Here is a 16901-nt window from a genome sequence, read left to right as displayed (position 1 = left end):
TGGAAGGAGGCACCATCACCATGCACATATGAACCCCTGAGAAGCAGAAGGGAGGGTGTGGGCTGGCACATGTTTGAGCCAAGGGACTATGGATGACAAACAAAAGCTCTGCTGCAAAGCTGCAGTTCTCTTCTCTAGCCTCCTTAAATAAGAAGCCAGATAATTCTTCCTCAAGAAAAAAAAAAAAAAAAACCCCACACAACACAAACATGCAAAAGGAAAAAAAAAAAAAAAAAGAGCATTATACTTTCCAAAGGAAACAAAACCCTCTGGCATACGGTGCTTTTTGTTGAGACAGCACCTGGATGCATGCCCCAAAGCGTTAGCCATGTGGAGGGAGGGCTGAGGAAGACATATGTTGCATTTTACTCTCTAATGTAATTGGGAGAACAACAGGCAATCCTCTTAGCAACTGCCTGTATTTTGGTTTCTCCTCGGCTCTCTGCTAGGAAAATTGTAGTCTCCGATGGGATTGTCTTTGCCTGTTCATGTTGCCCTCATAGGCTTTTAATGTTTTATGAAAAATAAAGAAATAGAACCTTTACAGCTGCAAGAGGTTAAGAGAGTAGTGGTTGCTGTAGAGAAATAGTTCCTAACACATGTTCTTCATTAAATGATCATTTACCAGTTTGCCTACATAACCATTCCCTATTTTCTTTTTTTAAAACAATTAATGAGCATGACAAGAAAACCATCATCCACAGCTCCTCCCTACAAATGTCACAAGCAAATCAAATGAATGGCTGAAGTCACCGAGACCTTTCGCTGCCTGTTAATGCTAAGCATTGTCTTATTTTTCACAGGACTGAAGGTTTTCAGAAGTATCACGCAGGATATTTTTTAAAGCCTTCTGCTACGCTGACCCAGCCAGAGAGATAATGGTCTCTTCCCTCCAGAGTACCATCTAGACTTACTGAAAAACACATTTGGGTTTGCCAAGAACTGGGATGAAGCACAAGGGCATGTCTACATTATTCTACAGTTCACAGGCCTCTCCAACCACACAGGGATCCATGGGGTTGACCCTCACCTGTGCCTCCTCACCTGCACCAATCTTTGGCACTTCAGCTCATTTTAACCTTTTTTACACAGCTTCCCTCCTCCATCTCTGACAAACCCTGTGCCGAATCAGGTTTTGCAATGTCACATAGCAATGCAGGTTCAACATTCCTTTTTTCCAGATATTCCAGTTCCTGCTAGCAAGCAACTAAGGCTCCTTCAGCAAATCTCTTACAGTAATGACGAAATAGCTTTCATCTAACTCTTTCTGGAGGTATATAATTTTTTCATCTTCTCAGTGATCCTGACTACTTTACCTAAGGAGAACCTAGGATTAATGCAGCATAGCATGCAATACAGTTCTCAAATCAAGCATAAAAGCAGTCCTGCAGAAGTTACCTTTCCTCATATGAAAGCATCCTACCCATTTGATTTGAAATACAACTGTCAGTAGGTATTAAATTTTTCTTCTCCCTCATAAAGAACTGAAAATGAGCCAGCCCAAACGCCAGCAGACTGTCTCCCCTAGCATTTCAAATTAAAGGAAGAGACCAGAATTTTAAGTCTCCTTCCCTCACCATCTTAAAAATCACCAAAGCAGAGCAAAAGCATAACACAGACAACAGCAGCACTGCTTTCCACAAGGGCCAGCAGTGGTTTCCTTTAACATAAATCCCTTCAGAACTTCATTTACGATGAGGCAATTGAACAAACATACTGTGTAGTGGTATGGGTAGGAGGCAATTTGTTTTACAAAGAAGCACGAGGAAAATCATACCAGATTTACTTAATGCAGCAAACAAATGCCAATTCAAAAAGCACTTAAACGGTACCAACTGGAAATTAAGTATGAAAAGTAATTACTTAAAGCTTCAGTTTTAGAAAACCTGGTAAGTGTCAACCCTCTTCTTGAGAAACTTTTGTAGCACTGCTTGCTAGCACTCTACAGTGCACAGCCACATACAATGTAGCTGCTTGCTCTAGAGAGACTACAGGAATATGCAATTTGTGAGCACATGGCAGCACAGAAGTCCTGATTGCTGGCCTGAGCCAACAACTCCCTTCCTCCTCAGACTCGACTGGAGCAGAGACAGACAGCTCCAAGCACATTTGGAAAAGCCTATTCTGCACTCTTCTGCCTTATGACACTGTTACAACCTTGGGCTTCCTAACAGCAGTGTTTTATGGACGCTGTTTCACAGCTTCTGCCATAGGGAAGGTTGCTGGTTCTTTTGCTGGCTTCTCACAACTAAAATTTGCTATTTTCTGCAAGGCTGCTGTTAGGATACAGTACCACTCACACCGAGTTAAATGATGTGGAGTAGACATGTATCTGCTCCCACACGCTCTTACAACGGCTAACGGGACTGATCAGAAACAGCTTCTTGCAGAACCTCAAGCTAGGCTACATCTCTGTTAGACTGTTTCTGTGGTTTTTGAGTGGAGTAGACTTACTCGGAGAATCTCTCTGGAGATATATGCTATCCAGTCTTCTTTCAGAGTATTCCCTTTTGTGTTCTTCACAAGGTCCGTGATAGAGCCTGCTCCGCAAAACTCCATAACAAGCTGCAAAACAAACATCAGCATACAACCAACATTAAACACAGACCCCAGCTGTCTAGTAAAGCAAAATAATTAGGTTGCAGCACTGACTTGGGAAACCCTCGTGAAGCAGAGAATATAATTTATTTTACATCTCCGCCTGGAAAATGGATTCAAACCAAATGTCTCCAATGTGTGTCAGACATATATGGAATATGTCTCACATTAGTTACCACATTTTCAAGAACTGATTTAATCATTGTAATTTAATGCTGCGAATCTGGATTTGCTCAGCTATGCAAAATGCATTAGCAGCAACAGGAGTGAGAGCACATCCAGTGCTGAAGGAATCAAACTTATCACACCATGGCAACACATCTTATTCTTAACGCCCGTTTATTTATGGAAGAACATGCATGGATGTCTGCACCCTGCCACTTCAAACCCAAACTTCAATCCTCTGGAGGACATAGATGAGGTAGGATGAGAAGTGTAATGGGTACAATTCTCAACTGCAGCTTTCTTTTTACAGCCACACATTCCTATTGCGCAGCTCATCTGCCTTGTTCCCATGAAGCATGTCACTATCCATCTGGAAAATGGTGAAAAAAATCCTTACTTAAAGAGCAAAACCATTGCTAATAGCAAATCTTGGTTAAGCCATCCTCTTAACGATACATGATTAGCCTAACTGATTCACTTATCTATCTGTTCATGCAAGCTCCAAATTCTAGTTTGTCTTTCCATAATGTGGTATTTCTGCCATTCTCAAACTATATTGAAAAGAGAAAGACTTATGAAGACACCTGAGGAATATCTGCTTACCCACAGTTGGTCGTCATGCCCTGGAGGACTTTTCTTAATGAAAGCACCATAATAAGTTGCAATATTTCTATGATGAGAATATTTCTTTAGCATGTTTATCTCCAGTTTGATTTCTTCTTCTTCATCCTTTTCAAAAACAAAACAAAACAAACATGTTTAATACACCACGTGCATTATTTATTTCCTTTTCTCTTTCACACAAGTTGATTTTTTTTAGAAGTTTAATTTATACTGGCATCATGCTCATTAAACACATCCTGTGTTCACTTCATCAAAATCCTGTGTATTGAGATGGTCTAAAACAAGACCTTTACACTCCCAAGTTTTCAGTAGCACAAAAAAAGCAAAAGAAGAATGCTCTAGACCTCATTCAATGATGGAGCAGGACAGGATCTGCTTAAAAACCTTGTTTGTAATATCTTAAGCAACTACATAGCTAGAAGGCTTTTATTCTACATAGCCCAGAGAGCTACAAAGCATATCTGCATTTATGATAGAGGAGCATTATTTCAATCTCCCTTTTTCCTTTCATCTTGAAAACTGCACCCAGTTCTACTGAAATGCCAGACAGTGGGGCAGTGCAGCCAGCTGTCCTCTGAGGTGGGTCCCCCCACGATGAGGACCGCAGGGTTCCACCACCGTGACAACATGAGGGTAGCAGAGGAAAGCAGAGGTGGAGGTCAGGAATTCCCCTAAATGTGCAGACAAGGCATTCACCTCATGTACAAGTTTTTTTCCTCCTCCATCTGCCTCCACGGCGGAAGAGCAAGTGCATCAGGCAGAGAGGGCCGGAAGCCCGAGTGGTAAACAGGATGCTGGGACACAAAGGCGGAGGAAGGATTTGCCCCCAACTCCCCCCGCCTCAGCGAGCTGCCAAGCAGAGAGCAGCTCAGGTGAAGGGAGGTCATGGGTAATGCTATGCAACAACTCCTTAAAACCACCCACAATTTGCTTTTGAAGTGACGGTGGGACGTGTTTCATGACAGGATCCACGCACTCTTTGAGGTGATGTCTGAGCAGGCAGCCAGCAGATCGAGGAGAAGAAGGAGCAGGCACCAACCAACGACCAGTGCACTCCTCCAGCGCTGTCTTACCACACCTTGGCCATGGGAGACCTCATCTAGTGCCTCTCAAGGCAAGGAATTAAAAAGCAGCTGTTTTACCCTTTTAGGCACAATCTCCATTTGTTCCATGACTTTCTAGCCCCAGATATCCAGGAGGAAAACATCTACCTTAAATTGATTCCAGGAAGAAACTGAAACCTGTTCCCTTGGGTGGCTGGCTGATCGAAACGGTAGAACATATTTTGATTATCCTATACTGTCAAAGCTGATTACATGCGAGAATTTTAAGCTTTAAACTTCCTTGCAATTTGTACCACACTAGCAATCAAATATCCTATTCACGACATATGCAGATGTTAACACTAAGTACGCATTAACTATTTATACACACTGGTACCCATGGCTTTAGAAAAAGCAGCCACCCTATGCTATAAAGCAAACAGTTGTTTTGAATACATGAACAGTGGGATGCAATGCTTACTCTTTCAATTATTGTGAGAGAATTCCCAAAGTGCACCAGGGCTAAACTATTTTTTAATCTTCTCATGACGTATCTTTAAAATAAAATACTGGACATTTCTGAAACACTTAACAAAATAGTAAAATAATTTTAAATCAAAAGCTCCCAGTGAACAGCACCCCTGGAAGAAAGTGTTATCAGAAAAGCTTTTTGAGCCAAAAGCTAACTCGGTGGTTCCTCAGCTGCTTCTCTTGTCCTTGCTGTTGTGTGATTTATTTATTTTTTAATTTAGACCACATGAAAAAAAAATAAAAATAAAAAAAATAATAATAAAGTGCTTGTACTAGAAACCACCACACTGAACTTTATATTTAGGCACAAAAAGGGTAATACGAGTTTTGTTAAACTTAACGGTTTGGGACTTAATTGCTGACAGGTTAATATGTATAATTGGATTAATCTGCTCTTGTGTACCGACTTTTTATATAAAAATTATTTCCTACCCCCAGCTCAAAACCAGAATAGCTTTTACATTACAATGGACAGGATGTCCTAATGGTTGTTCATGTTTATGTATTGTAACAACAGCCAAAATGACAATGCTTACACAGGATCTCTTTCGGAAAAATGAAATAATTAAAAAAACAAATCCAACACTCCAAACCCCTCCCCAGAGAGCAAACAACAAAGGCATCCACAGGCTTAGCAGACTGCAAGGAGTTATTGCTCTTTCAGTTTTTCCCTGTGGTTGTGTCAAAGCACCTGCTCAATGGCCTGCAGCAACCCCAAGCAGCAACCTTAACTAAGGCTAATAATGGTCCTAAACTTCCATTTCAGCTGTCATTGGGCATTTGTCCACAATACAAATAGCATTTCACCTACAGCTCAATCCAGCCCAAATTCCAGCCTACAAAACTAAATGGATTCAGTAATTCTTGCCAGGCTTTGGAGGATTCCACTTACTTAGCGTGGATCAATAACTCCCTGGCACCAAGTCTTGAAGACTTTGTGGCGACAGGAAATATCATGAGGATTAATCAGCACAGCAAAGGCTGCAGTACCGTTGTGGTACAGCAATTGATGTCAGATAATAAAACAAAACTTAAAAAAAAAAAAAAAAGGTGGCCAGATCAAAATTATTCTGTTCCAGATTCAGAATTCTTTTTTTCAAAGGAACAGTTGATCTCACCCCAATGTGGACATCTGAAAGAGGCCAAACAATGTGCGCCCTACCGGTGTTTACTTCTCCCACCAACTACAAAAGGAGGATGAAGTCATTAGCCAAGATCCAGACACCAATCTTGCAGATGTCTTCCATTAGGGTGAGATGAATCCCACCCAAAAATCTCACCGGATAAGACCATTTCCGCACAAGTCTCCTTATGGACACATAAGCCTCAGGGAGGGCAGGCTGCAGCATGCAACAGGGATCCTTCTGAGCAGAGGGAGTGGTTTCAGCAGCCTCTCGGGATTTGGACGTGTGATTTAGCCTCAGGGACAGAAGGTCCCTCACCTCCTCCCAGCAACACACACGCTGCATGCACCACCACGACCAGCTCCTCTGCTTGCAGAGGCACCAGGATCACAAAAGGGGAAAATTAAAACCAATTGAGGCGAGAGACTTGTCATCTTCATGAAGGAATACAAAAGTACATCCTTTTTTCTTGGAGGAGAGAGGCAGCTGGTGAGCTCTTCCTAGTGATTTTATGCAGCTGGCATCAATTACCACTTTAAGCCATTATCTGTGGATACAAACTCCCACTGGAACCTTCTTTGTCTGGCCTGTGATGGGGCTGGTATAAGTGTTTTATACTTACACATTCCCTATGTTTGTGACAGCACGTCTGATTACTGGTAATTTTTGCAGTAAGCTATACTTCTGCAAGACTCACGTGGCTAAATCAAGCTTGGAGCGGCTTTCCTCTCCCTTTCCATGTGTTTCCCTTCAGAGATTAAATGGACATGTCAGCATCTCTAGGGATTTCCAACCACAATGCTGCTTTATCAAAACGACTTGGCCTGTGAGATTAAAAACTGCATACGATGCTTGCACAGAAATCCACCTATGTACACTCCGATAATTTTTAACCATTTGAATTAGCACATGAAAAATAAAACCAGGCATGTTACCTCTCAGCATGCCACCTACTGGCACCTGATCAGTTTGCTTACAGCTGTAGCACAAAATCTCCACAACACTTGCTCTTCCATTCATCATTGCACACTAAATATCAGATGATTATTTGCACGCAAACAGCGAACCAATGACTTGTTATTTTCATTACATCACCATTTACAAAATTGTGGTGATTTAAGTATCTGAATGATTTAAGTGTCTGACTGGAGTAACTCCCAGTCAAATAAAAGCTACTGGAGCAGATCCATGTAAGGAATATTAATCTGGACAGCTCAATTATGCCATTTCAGCACGTTTTCCAAAGGTAAATCCCGTGCATCATTACTGCAAGAAAATCCTGCTTATTTATACAAATTCTTAGAAGATGAGGAATTCAGAAGCACTTTTATGGACATCATGGTAGGGAGGGAGAAGGGAACTACAGGACTATAAAGTGCCAGAAGCAGGGAGGACACAGCCAAAGGAAAAGAAAGATCCATACATGCTTCATTTTTATGTACTTCACTAAATGTCATTTTCTAGGTGCCTCAGACCAAGCAAAACAGGGGGGTTAAGGAGGGAATAACACTATTTTCCAATGACCATAGCACAAGGAAAAGTATTCCAGGGGCTAAATTAAAAACACCACCAACAAGCACGTAAAGGTACAGTGAGGAAGTATTCCAGGGCATGTAAGCAGTGACTTTCTATCGAGACTCCTCTGGCTGGAATAGCTGCCTGACCACTGCTCTTTGCTAGTTGTCAATTCTGCCCTCTCAAAGGTTAGGAAGGAGAAACTCAGGACAAACTAAGATGATTTTATTTCCCTAGTAATACAATGAAGGGAAACATGAATGAGGAAACACAGCCAAGCAAGGATAAAACAAAACAATATTCTGTGATATAGGCAACAGCCAGTTTATCTATTCCTCCAGATGATTTATAAACTCCCCTAAATCAGTTTGCAGTGGAATATGAAACAGTCCCTTCAGTAACTCTCCTTTCTGATTTAAGAAATAAAGAGTAATTGAGCTCTCCTGCACAAACAACATCCATTCATTTTAAGCTACAACCAAGTGATTTAAGAATTAACACCACTCCCCAAAGTGGAAAGCCAAATGTACAGGCAGAAGAAAGGCACAGGGAAAGGGAAGCCTCCCAGTCACCCTTCCTCTGCTTTCCCAATGCTGCCCATGAAGCTCTGCCTGCCTGAAGAACAGTGGCTGGCAACACTCTGCCTAGGGTTTCTGAGTAAATTGAGCTGCTAGGGATCATGAGCTCTAGTGGTGCCTTGTGAGATTTGGGAATCTTTAAATCATGGGAGAGTTGGGATCTGCATGGAGGGAGGGGCAGGCAGCAGCCTCAGTCAGGTGGTAGGAGGTGAAAGGAACTGCTAATGCAAGGACACCAAGAGTGCTGGAGAGGAAACTTTGCCTTCAGAGACAACAAAATGATGACAACTTTCTTTCACCATCTCCCACACAGCACATCAGTTGAAGAAAAACAGGAGAAGCCCACAAGAAACCCAGTTTGTTTTCCTTTATGCTTCCTCTCACTTTTCATTTCTCTTCTCCACCACATCAAAATTTAAAAATAAAATAAATAAATTATTTTTAAAATAAAAGGCCCAAAAGGCATCAAATGCAAAGAAGATACATCACATCATCAGCTTTTACAAACCACCATTCTGCTTGTGTTTCACATCCTCCCTCCTCCTTGCACCCCAGACCTGGCCAGCATCCATTCAGAGCTGGATCCGTGCAGGACAGGGAAAGTCTGAAGAGTTACTAGCACAATAGGTGACCTTTTCTTGTGCTGGAGTCCATAATATACACACTCGTTAATAAAGTTCTCACACATGAGGGAGACATTTTGGTGAGAAGGGTTGGGGCAGTATTGCACTGAGTGTGGTGTGTGAACCAGGAGCTGCAGCGCTTCTTCCAAGCTGTGAAGGAGATTGCAATTTTGGGAGGAACCTAACCACAAGAGCAATGAGACTCTGAGCACCAAGCAAGTCCCTGCCAGTGCCTGCCAAGCTCGAAAGTTTGTATGAAGCAGAGCAGCTTGCAGTGGTGAGAATGCAATGTGGAGAAAACACGATCCTCTCCAACACCACAACTGAGTGTCGGAATTGGGAATATGATATTAAATAGTCCTTAAAAGAAGATACCAAACACAGGCTTCTTGGAAGGGAAAGCCTAAACTGTTTAAAAGAAAATACTTTAATCAAGATGTGCAGTAAACCTTCAGCAAGTCCGTATACAGTCCCTCCTAAATCTTACACACAATAGCCTCCATATTTCTTATTACATCCTGTCTTGAAAGTAGTTTTACAGAGCCTTTGAGCTTTGTTACCCTTAAGCTAAAGACCTCATGCAAGTTTACTTCCCTTCTGCCTCTCTATTCTGTTACCTTCTCACCCCGAGCATTTACTGTGCCAGCCTCACTTCATGTGCAAGGTGTCTCTCTTTCACAAAGTCTTCCCACTTAGGCATCAGCACGTTCATTTCTGTGCACCACTCTTAAACTCCTTCCCAAACACGCACTGGTTCAAATGCCTCCAGGCTGTGTTCCCTTAAGAAAACGTGTCCATCATGCCACACACTCGGTGACACAAAAGGTGCATTAGACATCCAAAAAGCAACGGCACGGGTGGTGAGACTCGCCCCAGCATCGCTGTGAGGCTGCCTCTCAGAGTTTGCCCCTTGTCCACATATGCAGCCCACACAGAGAAATCCCTTCCCAGGCTTTACCCCTTGCAAGCTTTCTGGAGTCCATTTTGTTTCTGTGAGCTGCCCACCAGCCTCCAAGCTGCTTCTGCCACCGGCACAGAGCCGCAGTGCCAGAAGCAGCAGGCCAGCAATGCTCTGCTCGGGCAGAGCCATCACAGAAGATGGCTGTGATGCTTCTTTCCAGGGTCAAAAAAAACCTCGGTTTTGTGAGAACTGGCTGAGAGAACAGGGATGTGCTTATGACCACATTTGGTTACCTTCAGCAGCAAGATTTCATCAAGCAGGTTAGAAACACACGTCCCAACACATGCAAAACAGAGGCTGCTTTGTCTCCCCCTTGGCACAACACCCTCCCCACTGCACGCTAAAGGCACCATCTGAAACAGAGAAAACGAGCCAAATTGTTGGCAACAGTGCCATCGCTGAGGCTGCAGCCATAAAGCAACAATTAAGTTAACCAGACAAAAGAGCATGAGGGACAGCTAGCTCTTAAGCAGGGTCCCAGCACTGCCCAAAGGAGCCTGTGTAGCAGTATTGTGCAGGCACAGGAGATGGCATCACGTGCAGGCAGGAAGGAGCCAAAAAACCACGTGAAGACAATACTCGTCTGTTGTCTCCCCCAAAAGCACCTCCTCTGCCAATCACTCCGACAACAATATTTTCTTTCTTGCCTGATGTACCCCCGGTGCCTTCGCTGGTCACTGAATGAGCTGTACTGAAGGCACAGAGACTGCACTGCTGCTGACCTACCCCAGCATCACCCCAGGATGCCATGGGCTTTTCTGAAGACAACCAAAAGAGAAACTTCCTAAGGGCAAATCTCTTCAACCGTTTCCAAGGCTGTTCCCTCAGTCCTGGTCATGATTACTTAAAAAGAGCTTCCTGCTCAGACTGCATGTTTATCCCAGCTATACAATTCAACTGTCCATCCTCATCAAGCCTAAATTATTTACAAGTTATGCAACAAGCCAGCCTTGTAATGACATCTTCAGAGCTTCATAAAAGAAGCATTAGTACCCTACTTCCATTACTATTATTCACACAAAAAATGCATGTTGCTATACAATCCTACATTCAGTCTTGTGTTTCTTTGTGATCAGAACAAGTCCTTGCTAGCAGATATGAAAAGTAAGTCTGTGTGTGAAGGAAAGAAATTAAAACAATTTCCTTTATGCAAAATTTGGGGCTCAGAAGAGGAGACATAGATGCTAGAGAGAAAACAGGCTTCTGCACAAAGCCAAAATTTTGCACAGCTTTTCCACCTCCAATCTCAGTGTGTATTTGAAGCCAAGGAAAGCAGCATCTCTGGGTACAACAGAGTCAGGGGAGGCATTTGCCCTCTGCTTGGCCCCTGTTCCCCCCAGGCACTGTGAAGCCTCAGCATGCCACCACTCCCACCTGGAGGGCAGATCTGCTTCCAAAGGGAACACACATGGGTCCCTCTCTGCATGTGCAGTCCAGACACTGCTGGGCCACAGTTTGAACCTGGGAAATGGAAAAAGCTTCTGAGTCCTGTAAGTTTTATTCAGCCGAAAAAATTCAACAAGAAACTGAAGTTCTAGTTTGAAATTAAGTTTTAACTTTGAGGGGAGTGGGCAGAAGGCAAACACCTGAGAGAGGAGAAAAAACAAAATGCTGCCATGACTGAAACGGGATTTGCTATATACCAAATGCAACACAGAAGTTGTATTAGCAGAAATTTAAGCTGAGAAGGCAAAGTAAATTAAAAACTGCAGTTCTGGAATAACACAAAAGTTCTTCTGTTACATACATCCAAAAAACCTATAATTATATGAAGACACTGGTCCCCTTACACGGCAGATTTGTTCAGTATACAGCCTCACACCCACACTGACCAACAAAAAAGAGAAAAAGTGGGATTTATTTACAATCCCTCTTTCATTTTGTTCACTGAATGAAACCCAAATGCTAAAAAACAAACAAAATACCCTAAGAGTTTGCTATTATGAACCCAAAAGTTGTCACCACCCACACCCAAACAGGAACAGAACAAAGGAGAGGAAGGAAAAGTCATCCACTTTGATGTTCCCTTGGGGGTGTTTCACATAGGACCCTTTATTTTAAAAGATGAGGCTGAAAAAGTAGCTTCTGTGTGTGAAGGAAAGAAATTAAAACAATTTCCTTTATGCAAAATTTGGGGCTCAGAAGAGGAGACATAGATGCTAGAGAGAAAACAGGCTTCTGCACAAAGCCAAAATTTTGCACAGCTTTTCCACCTCCAATCTCAGTGTGTATTTGAAGCCAAGGAAAGCAGCATCTCTGGGTACAACAGAGTCAGGGGAGGCATTTGCCCTCTGCTTGGCCCCTGTTCCCCCCAGGCACTGTGAAGCCTCAGCATGCCACCACTCCCACCTGGAGGGCAGATCTGCTTCCAAAGGGAACACACATGGGTCCCTCTCTGCATGTGCAGTCCAGACACTGCTGGGCCACAGTTTGAACCTGGGAAATGGAAAAAGCTTCTGAGTCCTGTAAGTTTTATTCAGCCGAAAAAATTCAACAAGAAACTGAAGTTCTAGTTTGAAATTAAGTTTTAACTTTGAGGGGAGTGGGCAGAAGGCAAACACCTGAGAGAGGAGAAAAAACAAAATGCTGCCATGACTGAAACGGGATTTGCTATATACCAAATGCAACACAGAAGTTGTATTAGCAGAAATTTAAGCTGAGAAGGCAAAGTAAATTAAAAACTGCAGTTCTGGAATAACACAAAAGTTCTTCTGTTACATACATCCAAAAAACCTATAATTATATGAAGACACTGGTCCCCTTTACACGGCAGATTTGTTCAGTATACAGCCTCACACCCACACTGACCAACAAAAAAGAGAAAAAGTGGGATTTATTTACAATCCCTCTTTCATTTTGTTCACTGAATGAAACCCAAATGCTAAAAAACAAACAAAATACCCTAAGAGTTTGCTATTATGAACCCAAAAGTTGTCACCACCCACACCCAAACAGGAACAGAACAAAGGAGAGGAAGGAAAAGTCATCCACTTTGATGTTCCCTTGGGGGTGTTTCACATAGGACCCTTTATTTTAAAAGATGAGGCTGAAAAAGTAGCTGACAAGAGAAATTCAGAAGCTCCATCACATGCTGCTATTTCTTCACCCAACAGTGATTAAGGACTTGGCACTGTTCTGTGTGCAATATTATTTAGGCTAAAAACAAGCACCCAGATTTGTGAAGCTGAGGCAGCAGACTGGCAGTGGTACTCCAAAATCAATCATATGTTAAAAAATAAAATAAAAATACTTTTTAAATATGGGGGAGCACTAACTATCACTACCACAATTGCCAGCAGTGAGCAGCTGGCAGCCACAAAGCAAGTACCTTGCACTTCCAGGAGATACAGTCCCATTGGTGACCTTCACCTCCCCTTCATGGCATAAGTCTCACCTCAGGTAGACATACCTATCCTCTTACAGGCACCTTTCCCCCACGGTTAATTGCAGACCTCCAGGGCAGCTATGCTTCAGGCTTCAGTACAAGCACTATATGCCTAAAATTAGACAGAATTAATCTAGGCTTTGGTCACTGGTAGCATCAAAGGTGAAGGTCAGCAAACAGCCACCAGAAGACTGCAAGTTTTATTACTAACTTTGGCTTTTGAGCCCAAATCAACTGATAGGCAGAAGAAAAACTTTTTATCACATAGCTAATTCCTCAGCTGTCTACATTCCCTAAGTCTTCCAGGCTTTAATTAAGCAAACCCTGCTCATTAAAACGTTGCAAGTGCAGTGATTTTTTTCCTTCCAAATATTTAAAACTCCGTCTGCAACACTAACAAAGCCTTGCATTTTGTCAGAAGATGAGTGCTAAGAAAAGCCCTGAAAATAAAATTACTGCATTTTCCTTGCAGCCCACCAATCAACTTCCATGGAGTGGCATACTTCATTTAGCCCATTACTCTGAAGAAATAGATTTAATGCTTTTCTAAAGTGGTGTACCTCTGTCTGAGGTACATCTGCCAGATGAAACAACATCTAATAGTCACTGCATCGCCAAACATGAAAGGTAATACATTGTCTTAAAAGTTAATACCCATGCTTAATGCCTGTTGTACATGCTATTGGTAACCTATGCTCTGTTTTACACCCACTAAAGAAAAACTTCAAATTTGGACTACACTACAGCCTCTAAAAAACTCCTTGTAAGCAAAGACTAGTGTGAGATCATGATCTGACTTATTCAACACAAGGTTTCTTTTGTGAAGCAGCCAAAATATGTAAATTGCCCAGGAATAAAAGGAATCATCCGATCTGTACATGTGTCTTTACAAACACATCTGAATGACACAGTGTGAGTGCACGTCTTTACAAGTTTTAATTTTGGGTAATCTTTGCCTAAAGGTTAAACACTTTAGCTCCTCTGGTCCAAAATTAGTCACCACTCAACCTCTGTCAGGAATCCTCAACCTTCTCCATGCCTTACGCACAGAAAGTACTGCAAAATGCAAAATGCCAGGTGTGAACAGGACCCAAGAGGTTCAAAGGCCTGTTCCTCTCACCTTACAAGAGGCAGAAGGAATTGCAAAGAAAGCTGCACCACCCACCCACCATTGTGTGTTTTGAGAAACAGGCTGAATTTATACTGTCCGTGCAGATCATGGGCAGCTGCAGTGATAAGAAGGGAGAAGATCTGACCAAGCCCTACAGGCCTGTCAAACTCCATTTTAAATTTTAAACATACCCCAGAAAATAACTTCCTTTCATCCACACTGCAAGCTAGTACTGCTCCAAAAGGTGGCAGGAGGAAGCTTACTCCTCCTCCCTTTGCTCCACCATCTCTTTCTTCTTTCTCTGGTTTGGTGAGAACTGCTCCTCCCAGCAGTGACAGAGCAGAGGATCAACACCAGGTTGGTAGCTGTAAGACAGCCACCCCTACACACATCCACAGAAATGCTCTGTTCAAGCTCTCAAACCACCTGCTCCTTTTGTAAAAGGCAAACCCAGGCCCATGACTGATAAAAGACCAGACCCAGGGTTTCTGCTGGGAAACCTCCACACTCTTCTGCAGCATTCCTGAAACCTACAGCTCAATAGCAGCTTTGGGGATGGAAAAGCACCACGAACCTCAGCTACTCTGCAGGAATGAACAGAAAAGAAATAATGAGAAATCTCTGGGCTGCAAGCAGCTTTCCTGGGGCAAAGACCTCTCATCAACTGCCTGTTCACCCAAGAATGAGATCCATGCTTATAACCCTAATAGTTTCCAAAGCAGGAAGGACTACAGATACTATATTTTACCTTTAGAATACACCTGTGTTCAGAAATAGATCTCTTTTTTAAAAAAAGGATATCTATTACAGAATTATTTACAAATGACTGACAAGATTATGATGATGACAACTCTGTTATTATCAGGTCAAATCACTTCAATTACAATTTATCAGCAGACACACAAACAACATGATTCACAGCTACCGCTTTCTTTAGCACACACTAGGTCCTTCCTAAAACAAGAGAGAAGACAGACAACATCTCCCAGTAACAAACGCAGCTGCTGACGAAAAGAGTTCAGGGATGTCTGCAAGGGGCAAATCTTCCTTCGTGTTTGTGCCAAACCCTTCCGGAGGACCAATGACAACCAAGGCTGAGACCAAAAGGCTTTTCCTTTGTGTTCAGACAGGAACAAAGGTATGTCCAAGTCTGGGCACGTGTGATAAGTGGTTTCTTTATAAAATCGGTTAGCGAAGTTTTGATTTTCCTTGGTAGATTAATGCTGACTTATGCACAGCATTTAAAATTGCCCTGTGCTGCCAAAGCTCTATAAAGGCTGTGCACTTCAGTGTACAAGTAAGTGTATTTGGCACTACGCCACTATGTACAAAATCATTTTCATGCAGCTGCCAGCAGAAGGGAACTATATTCTTGAACCAGATGTTTTTGTTGTCAGCGCTGCCAAGCACGCCTGGAAACCTCACAGCTGAGCGGTGCTGCAGGAGTGAATTAACAATGAACAGAGCCACAAGATGCTCCTGTCCATCTATCAAATGGGGTGTCACAGCCCCCTCACCCCCTTCCTCCCCCTTTCTGAGCAAGGAAGTTGCTGATAGTCAGCTAATTATTTACCTGTCCATGAAGAAAAGCCCTCCTGACTCCATCAGGATAAATAAAAGTAACAAATGCTTGCATAAAATATTACACCTCAGCTGCATTTACCCTTAGCTGGACAGGTGACAACGAGACCATGACTAACAGCCAAGAAAATTGGACTGGAGAAAATATAAATGGTCCTAATACTACAGTACATTTGTTTTTGCTGCTGGGCTGTGAACAGTCTTGCACTTATTAAACAGTATTTCACCTCAAAAATCAGAGGTCTCACTCTCCACTTTTAAAAACAAACAGCTCAGATCCCAGTACAAGTCCCTCACTCTTGAGCTTAAAACCCTGGGAGCCCTGGCAGGAATCTGGGGACAGAGGTCCACTTCCCAACCCTGACTCCAGCTCCTGGTGGGGCTCAGCTCTTCTCCTCCCTGCTACTCCATGGCTGAAAAGCTCCCACCAGCTCCCAGCCTGGCCTTGCCTTTCACAACTGCACCCGGACTAGCCAAGGGGACTCGAGCGGATACAGTAACAGAAATATTATCCAACAGCTGCTTAAAGCTGCACAGCAGGCAGAAAGTCCAAACAGAATCCAGGGAGCTATGCACTAACACTCAGGTGTTGATAAGAAGAAAATAAAGTTCACTCAGACAAAAACTCTCCTTGACCACCCTTAACCAACCACAAGCCCTGTAAGAGAAACCTATTAGGCCAGGGCACCCCTTCCTAGAAAGAAAAATCCCTCCACCAGGTAGGGAAGGAAACCCTCCCCAGCACAGTGAAGGGTGAAGAGCTTATGGTGAGGGTGCTGCTGATTTGTTTTTTCCACTCACTGGGCATCACACATGTTCAAAACAAAAGGTGGCAGAAAAAGGACATATGTCTGCATGTTGTGAGGTGCTTTGGGGTCTCTCTTCTCAGACAGGCAGTTCGGACAGGCGCAGCCCACTCCTGTACCACAAGCCACTGGTAAAAAGCAACACTCAGCAACTTGGATGTAAAATAAACACACGCCTAATGTGTTTTACTGAAATCCTCCTATACGGGAATAATCCAACCTCCCTCAAACAGGGTATCATTTTGGTTTCACCAGC

General features: G+C 42.9%; 1 protein-coding gene across 1 annotated transcript in view; it reads right to left on the bottom strand.

Annotated features, from left to right (window-relative positions):
* The window catches only part of MAP4K4 (mitogen-activated protein kinase kinase kinase kinase 4), an 89188-nt gene that overhangs the window by 57249 nt on the left and 15038 nt on the right, over window positions 1–16901 (bottom strand). The window contains exons 2-3 of the mRNA XM_009997881.1: window positions 3367–3492; window positions 2455–2565 (exon numbers count right to left, since the gene is read on the bottom strand). Of these exons, the coding sequence (XP_009996183.1) occupies window positions 2455–2565; window positions 3367–3492 (237 nt within the window). The remainder of the gene's footprint in view (window positions 1–2454; window positions 2566–3366; window positions 3493–16901) is intronic.

The sequence above is a fragment of the Chaetura pelagica genome, unplaced genomic scaffold, assembly GCF_000747805.2.
Source record: "Chaetura pelagica isolate M959 unplaced genomic scaffold, ChaPel_1.0 scaffold123, whole genome shotgun sequence".
Classification (NCBI taxonomy): domain Eukaryota; kingdom Metazoa; phylum Chordata; class Aves; order Apodiformes; family Apodidae; genus Chaetura; species Chaetura pelagica.
Note: the sequence above shows the minus strand (reverse complement) of the source record. Positions and strands in the feature narration are given on the sequence as shown.